The sequence below is a fragment of the Notolepis coatsorum genome (assembly GCF_963971535.1).
Source record: "Notolepis coatsorum genome assembly, chromosome: 8".
NCBI lineage: Eukaryota > Metazoa > Chordata > Actinopteri > Aulopiformes > Paralepididae > Notolepis > Notolepis coatsorum.
The window spans coordinates 34,963,357-34,977,247 of NC_140172.1; the positions used below are offsets into that span (position 1 = coordinate 34,963,357).

General features: G+C 40.7%; 1 protein-coding gene across 1 annotated transcript in view; it reads right to left on the reverse strand.

Annotated features, from left to right (window-relative positions):
• The window catches only part of slc22a21 (solute carrier family 22 member 21), a 57,782-nt gene that overhangs the window by 5,261 nt on the left and 38,630 nt on the right, over positions 1–13,891 (reverse strand). Inside the window, exons 7-8 of the mRNA XM_084319988.1 lie at positions 11,941–12,155; positions 3,735–3,917 (exon numbers count right to left, since the gene is read on the reverse strand). Coding sequence (XP_084176114.1) covers positions 3,735–3,917; positions 11,941–12,155 — 398 coding nt within the window. The remainder of the gene's footprint in view (positions 1–3,734; positions 3,918–11,940; positions 12,156–13,891) is intronic.

The following is a 13,891-nucleotide window of genomic DNA, read 5'->3' on the forward strand; positions in this document are numbered from 1 at the left end:
TACTATCTAACCTAACCTATTACCTAATCTACTACCTAACCTAACCTATTACCTAACCTAACCTACTACCTAACCTAACCTACTACCTAACCTAACCTACTACCTAACCTACTACCTAACCCAACCTACTACCTAACCTAATCTATTACCTAACCTAACCTACTACCTAACCTAACCTACTACCTAACCGAACCTACTACCTAACCGAACCTACTACCTAACCTAACCTACTACCTAACCGAACCTACTACCTAACCTAATCTATTACCTAACCTAACCTACTACCTAACCTAATCTATTACATAACCTAACCTACTACATAACCCAACCTACTACCTAACCTAATCTATTACCTAACCTAACCTACTACCTAACCGAACCTACTACCTAACCGAACCTACTACCTAACCGAACCTACTACCTAACCTAACCTACTACCTAACCGAACCTACTACCTAACCGAACCTACTACCTAACCTAATCTATTACCTAACCTAACCTACTACCTAACCTAACCTACTACCTAACCTACTACCTAACCTAACCTACTACCTAACCTAACCTACTACCTAACCTAATCTATTACCTAACCTAACCTACTACCTAACCTACTACCTAACCTAACCTATTACCTAACCTACTACCTAACCTAACCTACTACCTAACCTAACCTACTACCTAACCGAACCTACTACCTAACCTAATCTATTACCTAACCTAACCTACTACCTAACCTAACCTACTACCTAACCTAACCTACTACCTAACCTAATCTATTACCTAACCTAACCTACTACCTAACCTAACCTATTACCTAATCTACTACCTAACCTAACCTATTACCTAACCTAACCTACTACCTAACCTAACCTACTACCTAACCTAACCTACTACCTAACCTACTACCTAACCCAACCTACTACCTAACCTAATCTATTACCTAACCTAACCTACTACCTAACCTAACCTACTACCTAACCGAACCTACTACCTAACCCAACCTACTACCTAACCTAACCTACTACCTAACCGCACCTACTACCTAACCTAATCTATTACCTAACCTAACCTACTACCTAACCTAATCTATTACATAACCTAACCTACTACATAACCCAACCTACTACCTAACCTAATCTATTACCTAACCTAACCTACTACCTAACCTAACCTACTACCTAACCGAACCTACTACCTAACCGAACCTACTACCTAACCTAACCTACTACCTAACCGAACCTACTACCTAACCGAACCTACTACCTAACCTAATCTATTACCTAACCTAACCTACTACCTAACCTAACCTACTACCTAACCTAACCTACTACCTAACCTACTACCTAACCTAACCTACTACCTAACCTACTACCTAACCTAATCTATTACCTAACCTAACCTACTACCTAACCTACTACCTAACCTATTACCTAACCTACTACCTAACCTACTACCTAACCTAACCTACTACCTAACCTAACCTACTACCTAACCTAACCTACTACCTAATCTATTACCTAACCTAACCTACTACCTAACCTAACCTACCTAATCTATTACCTAACCTAACCTACTACCTAACCTAACCTACTACCTAACCTACTACCTAACCTACTACCTAACCTAACCTACTACCTAACCTAACCTACTACCTAACCTATTACCTAACCTACTACCTAACCTACTACCTAACCTAACCTACTACCTAACCTAACCTACTACCTAACCTAACCTACTACCTAACCTAACCTAACCTACTACCTAATCTATTACCTAACCTAACCTACTACCTAACCTAACCTACTACCTAACCTACTACCTAACCTAACCTACTACCTAACCTACTACCTAACCTAACCTACTACCTAACCTACTACCGAACCTATTGCCTAACCTAACCTACTACCTAACCTAACCTACTACCTAACCTAACCTACTACCTAACCTAATCTACTACCTAACCTAATCTACTACCTAACCTAACCTACTACCTAACCTATTCTACTACCTAACCTACTACCTAACCTACTACCTAACCTACTACCTAACCTAACCTACTACCTAACCTATTGCCTAACCTAACCTACTACCTAACCTAACCTACTACCTAACCTAACCTACTACCTAACCTAATCTACTACCTAACCTAACCTACTACCTAACCTAACCAATGACCTAACCTAACCTACTACCTAACCTAACCTACTACCTAACCTACTACCTAACCTACTACCTAACCTAACCTACTACCTAACCTACTACCTAACCTAACCTACTACCTAATCTAACCTAACCTACTACCTAACCTACTACCTAACCTTATCTATTACCTAACCTACTACCTAACCTACTACCTAACCTAACCTACTACCTAACCTACTACCTAACCTACTACCTAACCTAATCTACTACCTAACCTAGCCTACTACCTAACCTAACCTACTACCTAACCTACTACCTAACCTAACCTACTACCTAACCTACTACCTAACCTAACCTACTACCTAACCTACTACCTAACCTAACCTACTACCTAATCTACTACCTAACCTAATCTACTACCTAACCTAGCCTACTACCTAACCTAACCTACTACCTAACCTAGCCTACTACCTAACCTAACCTACTACCTAACCTAACCTACTACCTAACCTAACCTACTACCTAACCTAACCTACTACCTAACCTAATCTACTACCTAACCTAACCTACTACCTAACCTAACCTACTACCTAACCTAATCTACTACCTAACCTATTCTACTACCTAACCTAATCTACTACCTAACCTAGCCTACTACCTAACCTAACCTACTACCTAACCTAGCCTACTACCTAACCTAACCTACTACCTAACCTAACCTACTACCTAACCTAACCTACTACCTAACCTAACCTACTACCTAACCTAATCTACTACCTAACCTAACCTACTACCTAACCTAACCTACTACCTAACCTAATCTACTACCTAACCTAGCCTACTACCTAACCTAACCTACTACCTAACCTAACCTACTACCTAACCTAACCTACTACCTAACCTAACCTACTACCTAACCTAATCTACTACCTAACCTAACCTACTACCTAACCTAACCTACTACCTAACCTAACCTACTACCTAACCTAACCTACTACCTAACCTAATCTACTACCTAACCTAACCTACTACCTAACCTAACCTACTACCTAACCTAACCTACTACCTAACCTAATCTACTACCTAACCTATTCTACTACCTAACCTAATCTATTACCTAACAACTCTTAGCAGAGCTGGGTGAGTCTCTAACACTGGGGAGTGTGGCTAATACATTCTGGGTTTGCTTACCAGACCATGTAAAGGGGCCCGTTAAGGAAAACGAGAGAGATCTGTGCTGAGTGCAGAATAACCTCTTGACAAAAAATACTAAACATATATATTTTTTGTTAATGAGATAAATCAAGTGACAGATAATATTTGTTTTGCAAATGTAACAGAGGTGGTTTTAAATGTAACCCTAAAGACCGACTACAGTCATTCTGACCACATAAACTTTTGTCGTGTTTCTGTTTTGATTTAGGCCAATGTTAACAGGCAAGTTAGAGGTCCGCATCAAACGACCGACTTTCATTTCTATGTTCTCAGTCATCAACCGATCCGGAATCAGTCGACTCGGGGGGAAGTCTGTAGACACAAATCAGAAAGCTCAAGAGAGCAGAGGAAATGCAGAGCAAGTCAAGTGTCCTTACGCAGATAAATAAAGAACGGAGCAGAGATGCTGCCCACTCTGGAGGCCATGGAGCAGGCGCCTATGGCCGTGTTCCTCAGCACGGTCGGGTAGAGCTCCGCAGAGTAGGCATAGACGATAGCAAACGCTGTTGTCACCCCAAACTTCCCTGCCATCTCCAGGGCTATGGCTACAGAGGTTAGATCTGGGGAAAAAAACAGCATTAAATGGTCAGTGTGTGGCGGTACTACCAAGACCCAGGCCAGGAATGTGTGCCAGATTGGCCTTTTTTCCCCCCCAACACCACAAAATTAAACATAAATCCAAGATAAAACACCGGAACTCACAGGGTGTGGTCACTAAGGTCAGCTGGAGTAGTTATTCAGGTACAACAACTTTGCAGTGACCACAACACCTCCAAACAGGCGAAACTAAATAAAGAAGCCCAGCTCCGTCAAACCCAAGCTACTGAATATGTAGGCTAATTGTACACTTAAGCCTGAGGCCTTTCTTTTTTTGTATCCACTTTTTCTCCTTATTTTCTATTTTTCTCCCATCCCAATTTCGTGTATCCAATTCTCCCCTCCCCTGTCTTGAACATTGCTAGACTATGCCCCCCACTGGTCGGCTGTAGTGAGGATAGAAGCCTTGCATCACGTGTCCCCTCCGGTACACGAGGAGGCAGCCTGTTGCATCTTTTCACCGCAGCAGCTCGAACTCTCAGTGGCGAGGAGTAACGCGTGGGAGGCTCACGCTGCCCCCGTCACTTCCTGTTTCCGCCGCACCGGCGTCACCAAACCGACCTGTAGGAGTCGCTGTCCACAACGTCCAATCTCCACCCACCGGCTTTCCCACCCTCTAACACTGCCAATTGTGTTAGTATGACGGCCGGCCAAGCCGGTAGCAACGCAGAGAGCTGGGCTCGATACCAGCATCTCCTGCGTTGGTGGCGAGCGCCTTGCCCACTGCGCCACTCAGCCGCCTAGCGGCACACCATCTTGTAGAGTATTTTAATTAAAGCTAACATGTTCTCAGAGATGTGGCCATGAGGTCCTCACAGGTGAGGGGTCGTTAGAGAATTCAGTTTGCCAGCCAGTTCCTCCTGCTTTTAAAGAGAAGGGGAAGAGCATCTACACATAATTAAAATGGACCAAATAGACAACACCTGCTCACACAACCCGATTGACAGCCCCATCAAAGAATGATTGACAGCACCACCAAGGAATGATTGACAGCACCACCAAGGAATGATTGACATACACACCAAAGAATCATTGACAGACACACCAAAGAATCATTGACAGATGATTATTATATATGGGTCGCTGACAACACTTCTGGCTTTGGATTAGTTAAGAGTATAGTTTACCTTCCATGGTTTGGGTGAATACTCTTTCCTGATTGGCCGGCAGGTATGAGTTAAAACTGTTTAATGCACTTGTAGTCTGGCTCAAGTTTAATCACCGTTCTAAATTCATCCGCTGCCCAACCTGTAACTATAGCAACATTAAAGAACACAGCTGTCCAAGTGCCCAGCTGTCGTTGCCCAGGACGCTACATCGCAAGTGCTTTTACCTCAACACTACCAAGCCATCCTTTTATGTCCTTTTATTACCATAACCGTGACCACACTGTTACTGTTGATTAACAGTTCCCTTTCACCTCAAGTGCCATTTTTTTTCACAAAGCACTCGCAAAGGGTGAAATACCGTGCTAACTGCGTTGCCGTCATCATTGCGTCTCTGTGCGTCCGTGCTATTTGGGGGTATTTAAATGAGGTACTATGGGCAGGAAATGTGCCGCTTTCTATGCAAATGAGCCTCATTGCAAAAACACTCCAATTCACAAAGATCGGCGTTAATTGCGACGTGCAGTTAAAGTGACGTTATTTACATCTTCAGAGAATTGGATCGCATTTATAAGGGGTGTCGTGGCCAACGTCTCTGGTGATCCGTTGGGTTAGGTAATAATCACAATAAAGAGAATAGAACCCGCACGCTCATATGCTCCAGAATAAACTTTTAATTTATAACGTTTCATCAGGTCCATGAGGAATAGACTCCTGTCAATGAAAAGTGTATTCTGGAGTATATGAGAATGCGGATTCTATTCTCTTAACTAAACATTAAATACAACTTAATGTCTCACTGGCACACAGTTTTCACTGGCACACAGTGCCCAACTTCGGCCAAAAGATTCAGCACCATGGACAGGTCTGCTCAAACTAATTTATTTTGGGATGACATGACAAACCAAATTGGACGATTTGGTACCATCTGGGTGGGCAAATTCTAGATGTGATTTTTTTTATTCCTATGTATATATACATCTCTAGATGTCACGTTTTTATGCACCTGAGTCTCCTGAACACGTAGAGATAAACCCTGAGTCGATTGGCCCTTCGGACCTTCCTACACTGAGCTATGGTAACCTCTGTGCACCTATCGCATAATACCGCAACAATAAGGCATTCACCTGTAGGGGGTAGGTGCGCGAAAGTTACCATATAGCTCAGCATAGGAAGGTCCGATCGACTCTATGTGATCAAGAGACTCAGGTGCATAAAACGTGATCATGGTTATGTCTCTAATACCCCCACAACCTGACCTACGAATGAATCTATGAAGGGGAGCAATATATGGCAGGAGACTTATTTTGCGAAAACTCAGTTTTACAAATAAGCTACAAAACCAAAATGTCTATCATATCAAAACACAATCTAGGGATGTATAGGAATAAAAAATAAAAAATCACATCTAGAATTTGCCGACCCAATTGGTACCAAAAAAGTGTTTGGCCCAAGGACTAGAAGAGCTACAGTATTGATTCGTCAGGACTTACAATTCGCGATCAGAGAATTGAAGCTTCTGTTTTATGTCTGCCATTGTCCTAGGACATGCATAATGTTGCATGGGCAGTATTTATACTATTTTACCATATCAGGAGCAAATTGCACTCCGCGAGCCAACTGCTCTGACAGATATCAGGAGCAAATTGCACACCGTATGGGCGCGTTTGCACTTGTATAGCATTCACGCAATATCTTTAGTGAATAGGTCCTTAAGACGGAGCAAACAGCGGGCGCAAATCACACGCAGTTAAGGGTGCTATTAGCGGGCGCAATCCATTCTTTGTGAATTCGCCCCATAGTCAGGCAGGTTAGTGCTTGATTTGAGATTAATGTGGACGCTCCGTACAAAAGCACCATATTTTCCCCAAATGCTGACCATAGCCATAGCTTTCCATTTTTGATAGGAACCACTTCCTGCAAAATACATTATGGCGGTCATCTTGGATCTTCAAGTTAGCCACAATGTAAAAACCTGTATCTAACAATATCTCAGCTTCTAAGCCACTTAGGATCCTCATTTTGTGTATAATCATGAAAATAATGACAGATAAAGAAAAACTGAAAAAAACATTGGTGTCAGATGGTTTTTATGGGCATAGTGGACACGTAATGGCTTAGTATTAACAACAAGTAGTTGGGGATAAAGTTCCAAATTGAGGTCAGGTTTCTGAATAAATCCAAAGTTTAATTGAAAGTGTTGTTTAGGATGAAAAACCCAAGAAGGTTCAGGTCTCCCTATTCATTATGGTTTATCTTTTTTTATTGGAAGAATTTATGCAGATTTATACATTTCAGTTATCCAAATTATACAACTTCCATTTCCTTCCCCATTCCTATCCCCTAATCCCACCCCATCCCACCCAGTGAGGGCGACGACAAACATACATGTAAAATAAAAAATAAAAATAAAAGAACATTTAAATAATTAAACATAAATACAGATGTGACAGACAAAACTACGCAAAAAGAAATGAAGTAAAATTAAAAGAAAACAAGAAAAAATATAAATAGGAAAGACAGTAATAATAATATATAATATAAGTAATACTCTCCATTTTAGTAGCGTAATTTCCAGATGGTAAAACAAATCAAATGGAAAGTAAATTTAACACCCTTAGCAGACCACCACAATGCCATCTCCCCAGCCATACGTGGGCTAGCAGTGTCAGGAAGGTAGATGGGGGAAGGAGGGGGGTCATGGGGTCCAAAGTTTGGAAGGAGTCATATGGGTTTTGAAATGAGATAGGAAGGGCTGCCATGTTTTGTGGAAGGTATCTGTGTGGCCTTGTGTTGTAAATCTGATTTTCTCTATATGTATAAGAGACATAACATCCCTCATCCAGTGTAAGTGTGAAGGGGGAGTGGCTGCCTTCCAGTTGAATAGGATGAGGCGTCTGGCAATGAGTGAGGCAAAGGCCATGGCGCTGGATTGCCCAATAGATATTGCAGCGTTCTCCGGTGTCAGACCAAATAATGCAATAAGAGGGCATGGGTCAACATTCATAAAAAATATGTCTGAATAAAATTTTAAAATGGAAGTCCAGAAAGGGGCCAGTGCTGGACAATGCCAAAACATATGAATAAGTGAGCCAGGGGCTTGGTGGCACCGGTCGCATGTGGGATCCATGCCAGGGTTTATCTTTGCAAGTCTAGTCTTTGACCAATATAGACGGTGGAGGAGCTTGAACTGTATCAGTGAATGGCGGGCACATATTGAAGAAGAGTGTATTCGGGCAAGAGCATTTTCCCATTCTTTGTCTGTAAATTCATTATGAGTTAATTAAGACATAGTGTAATCTATTTCTTCATGCAAAATTATACAAAACTGTACAATAAATGATACTTTATGATACTTTAGCAATGGCCATAGAGGTCTGTCCACTCACTTTTTCCACTAGCCAAATTACATTTATTTACTCAGTTTACAGTAGTCTTGTTGCTAGGTAGCGAGTAAACAACTCGAAAGACACATGTGCTCCTTGCCCCTTTTCCGCCAGGAGCATTCTGATTCAAATCAAAGTTGTGACATCCTTTCTGACTATGGTTTGGTTCTGTGTTAGTAGTAGTTAGTAGCTTGTTAATGGAAATGGGGTTTTATTTTATTTTACCTTTATTTTACCAGGTAGTCACTTGAGATCAAAGATCTCTTTTTCGAGCAAGACCTGGCCAAAGACCTGGGTTGTAGTCCTACTACAGCCATCACACAATTTCACTAGGAAGCTAGCTAGGATTCAAGCTAGTCGCTAATCGCTAGTCTAGTTGCTAGTCAAGCTAGTCACTAGAGTGACTAGATGGCTAAGGGAATAACTGTAGGCATACCGATTAGCCTGTTTTACAGATATTTGAATCCTATTTATTTAGGTTTCAGAATAAAAAGAGAACCATGTACAGTATGCTTTATGGTTTTAAAACTTCCCTCATATCTATGTAATTTCCTGACACAGACCTCCAGCACTATTCAGCTTTGTTCCACCAGGTGGCTTTTCTTACCAGGTTCCAAGGGTCCTTACTGAGTGAAGGGGGGGGGGGTTGGCTTCTCCTAGTTATAAGTTATCATTTATAATAAGTTACCAACAAAATAATAATTAACTAATGTGAAATACTGATCAAATAACTATTTATTAAGGATGATTATTATAAAGTGTTACCTAAAAACTTTGAAAACCTGGGCCTTTAAGCAAAATATTGGAAATAGTAAGTGTTCACATTGGGAAATATATGGAAACTAATAACCTTCTAACCCATGCTGAACATGCATACCATAAAAATCCTTCTACTAAAACAGTTTTGATGGATGAGTGGCTAAGTGCCCTTGATCATGGTAGATCACACAATTCTACTTAAAATGCATTCACTATGGTTTCAGTAATAATTCTATCAATTGGATGAATTCCTATTTAAATTATAGAAAGCAATCTGTCTTTGTCCATGGCTCTTTTTCTTCCACACATATGATTAATTGTGGTATTTCACAAGGGAGTTGCCTTGGACCTTGGTAGTAATATATTTTTTTATAATCAGTATTTTATTGACACACAACCTGGACTGGTTGTATATTATTATACACAAATGATCTTCATTTAGTCTTAGCCAACTCTAATGCACATATGATTAAGGATGATACAACAATCACTGCAGTAGCAGATTCACAAACTCAGTTGCATGGATATCTATCAAATGATTTTAAGCGTGTCATTGATTGGGTGGAAAACAATCAATTGGAATTAAATGTAAATACAACAAAAGATATTATCATATGTACTGCAAAAAAAGAGAAAGGAATTGAAGCCATGGTACTTAACCTATGGCAGTGTTCAAATTAAAAAGGTTACAGAAATCTAATTATTAGGAGATAAAATACAAAACAATCTCTCATGGGCAGCTCAGACATCAGATCGTTCTAAAAGAGTCATGGAAATGGCAGGAATGGTGAGACGATTTGCAGGGTTTAAGGTAATATCTCATAGTCTAATCTACAGTCACATTCATGATTGCTGTGTGGTGTGGGGTAATGTAACTAAGAGAGATATGGAGAGGCTGCAGATCCCACTGAACAAGGCAGTAAGAATGGTGTTGTGGTGTGGTGTTGAAAGGGCAGAGTGGACTGCATGGTGCGATGGGACTAGGGATGCTCGATATTGGCTTTTTTACCGATACCGATATTCCGATATTGTCCAACTCTTAATTTCCGATACCGATATCAACCGATATCAACCGATACCGATATATGCAGGGTTCCCCCCCCCCAAAAAACTGAATAATTTCAGGTAACTAATAATTTTACTGGATATATATATAGCAAATATTGTTATTGTTTTTTTTTTTTTTTAACCGATACCGATATTTTCCGATATCACATTTTACTGCCGATATCGGCCGATAATATCGGTCGGCCGATAATATCGGACATCCCTAGATGGGACGGCCCACAGAGTGGACTGCATGGTGCGATGGGACGGCCCACAGAGTGGACTGCATGGTGCGATGGGACGGCCCACAGAGAGGACTGCATGGTGCGATGGGACGGCCCACAGAGTGGACTGCATGGTGCGATGGGACGGCCCACAGAGTGGACTGCATGGTGCGATGGGACGGCCCACAGAGTGGACTGCATGGTGCGATGGGACGGCCCACAGAGTGGACTGCATGGTGCGATGGGACGGCCCACAGAGTGGACTGCATGGTGCGATGGGACGGCCCACAGAGTGGACTGCATGGTGCGATGGGACGGCCCACAGAGTGGACTGCATGGTGCGATGGGACGGCCCACAGAGTGGACTGCATGGTGCGATGGGACGGCCCACAGAGTGGACTGCATGGTGCGATGGGACGGCCCACAGAGTGGACTGCATGGTGCGATGGGACGGCCCACAGAGTGGACTGCATGGTGCGATGGGACGGCCCACAGAGTGGACTGCATGGTGCGATGGGACGGCCCACAGAGTGGACTGCATGGTGCGATGGGACGGCCCACAGTGTGCAACATGTGGGACAACGTTCCCTTGCACTGATTTCAGGAACTCAGACATTTGGATTGCCGTTTTGTGTTATTGTATGAATTATTTGTCTTAGTATGTGATAAACTTCAACTCAACACAAGAATAAGAGACAACAATTTAAAAATGTAAAATTAAATATAAAAAAAAATAAAAAGACTTTCATTTTCAGAACTGTTAAATTGTGGAACTCATTACAATAACCTTTATAAGGTTTATGTGTGATATATGTGTGTCAAGATTATGTATGAATATGAATATTTATGTATGCATTATTGTATATTTAAATGTTTTGTAAATATTTGTAATGTTTTGTAAATGTTGTAAATTAACTTTTGGACGATTACCCAATTAGCTAAAAAGAGATCCAAATAAATAAACTCCTACACCATAGACCTGATTGATGTGAAACTTACTCTTCAACTTTGCCTCTTCAGGGGTAGCCATGTTTGTTAATGTGTTCAACTGTTATCACCAGTAAAGAAGTTATGCGCTTTCATGTTTCTACCTAACTTTCTTTCTTTCATTCTTTTGTTTCTTTCAACAATCGGGATGTGGTGAGAACATCCTGTAGTGAGTGAATGGCTCATAACACAGTGATACTGGATTCATAACGCTGCTCTGATCACACTGCTGTGCTGATAATGTCCTTACGATGGACAACACTTTGGGCTGGTGGGTGGCGGGCTGTTAGTTATATAAACGCACAGTTGAACCCTTTCACTACCACACTACCAAATGGTTAACCCTTTCACTGTGACACGACAGAAGGTTAAACCCTTCCACTGCCACACGACAAAGGGTTAACCCTTTCACGACCACACTACAGAAGGTTAACCCTTTCAAGGGTTAAAAACAATACGTGATCTCGAGTATCTTACTTGGCGGAATGAGTTGTATGCAGAGCAGCACCATCCCTCCCAGGAAGAGGGTGGAGAAGAGACAGAGGCGCCTGGAGAAGCAGCGGAACATGAGCCAGGACAGGGTGTAGGCAGGCACCTCGATCGCGGCCGAAAGGAAACAGTTGAAGTAGGAGCTCCCGTGAAGGTTGGAGGTGTTAAGAGAGAGGGCGAAGTAAGCGACAGAGAGGATGTTCCTGGGGAGATCAAAAATACATCAATAAATAAAGCAATGAACAACACACAACGTGTGATGTCTCAATACTGTATGGTAGTCAGGGTTCCCACAGACATTGCAAAATGAAATTCAAGGACTTTCAAGTACTTTCCCAAGCACAATTTTTCATTTTAAAAAGGGCATTTAAAATGATACAATCACTTTTAAATGCAGTTTGTTATTGAAAAAAAATCGGATTCAATATTTATGGATTAAAATCAATTTCAGACAATTAGTTATACACTTTAGATAAAAAAAGATTATATCTTGATTCAGAACTATTTTACCATGGATGAACAAAACGTTCAATGCGAATGGTTGATTTGAATTTCAAGGACTTTTTAAGAACCAAATTGGCTGTTTTCAAGGAATCCCAGGCCTTGAATTTCTTTGGTAAATAATCAAGCACTTTAAGCACTTCAAGGACCTTGTGCCAACCCTGTAATAGGTTTTAATTACTAAGTGTTATTATCTTATCTCTTGTATACTGCTGCAAAAGCAATCCAGGCAGCTCAGGTCAGTTTGTTCTAAAAGTGCCTTGTGCTGATATAACCTTGACTGAATTTATGATCCATCATCTACCCTTTATCACCCTTTATCGTGGCATAGATATTAGAGATATTAGAGACCGCATGAATCTTTGAACAATGAAAGTAGCAAATAAGAGGTGATTTATCCTGGTTGTCAACAGCACTACACCACAATGGCTAAAATAACATTTACAAAGGGCAATGAGGAAATAAACTGAAAAGTAGACTGTAGAAGACGTAGTAGTAGATGAATATGGTGAAATGAAGAATTATGACAAGTTTAAGCACAGGTAGTTTAACACATTCACATTATTAACATACAGTATCTACAGCAGTCAACAGATGTTGGAGTGGCTAATTGGGAGCTCCAGGAAGAACCCCTGTGGGCTGGTTGGGCTGCAGTATAATAATTTAATAATTCAATGGACAGAGCATAAAACAGGTCAATAATCCAGGCATTGTAGGACATGACCTCCCACAAATTGCAAAATAAATGCTTTCAACTGTTTTAGTCTCATAAACATGTTACTTATAACATGTCAAAAGTCTTAAGAAATCCAAGTGGTGGAAAGTATTGAAAAATACAGAAATTGGTGATGCCACAATTTTCCATTGCCGCCCATGTTAAAAATTGTTTTACCTACCGGTATGCATGTCTTCCTTCTGATGTCCACACAAAGTGTTCAGTACTGTCCACAAAGTGTTTTACATGAGATATAGAGTTGGATGCAATACAGTGCATGTGCAAAAATAAATTATTAACCCTAAGATGCATCAGCGCATCTGTATGTTATGTATTTTTATGCACTCTATCCCTGTTTTTATGTTCATTTTATGTCTATTTTCATGTGAAGCAGAGTGCATGCAATTGATTTGATGTAAAGCACTTTGAGCTGCATCCTCTATGAGAATGTGCTATACAAATAAAGTTTATTATTATTAGATTCTCTATGAGAATGTGCTATACAAATAAAGTTTATTATTATTAGATTCTCTATGAGAATGTGCTATACAAATAAAGTTTATTATTATTAGATTCTCTATGAGAATGTGCTATACAAATAAAGTGTATTATTATTAGATTCTCTATGAGAATGTGCTATACAAATAAAGTTTATTATTATTAGATTCTCTATGAGAATGTGCTATACAAATAAAGTTTATTATTATTAGATCCTCTATGAGA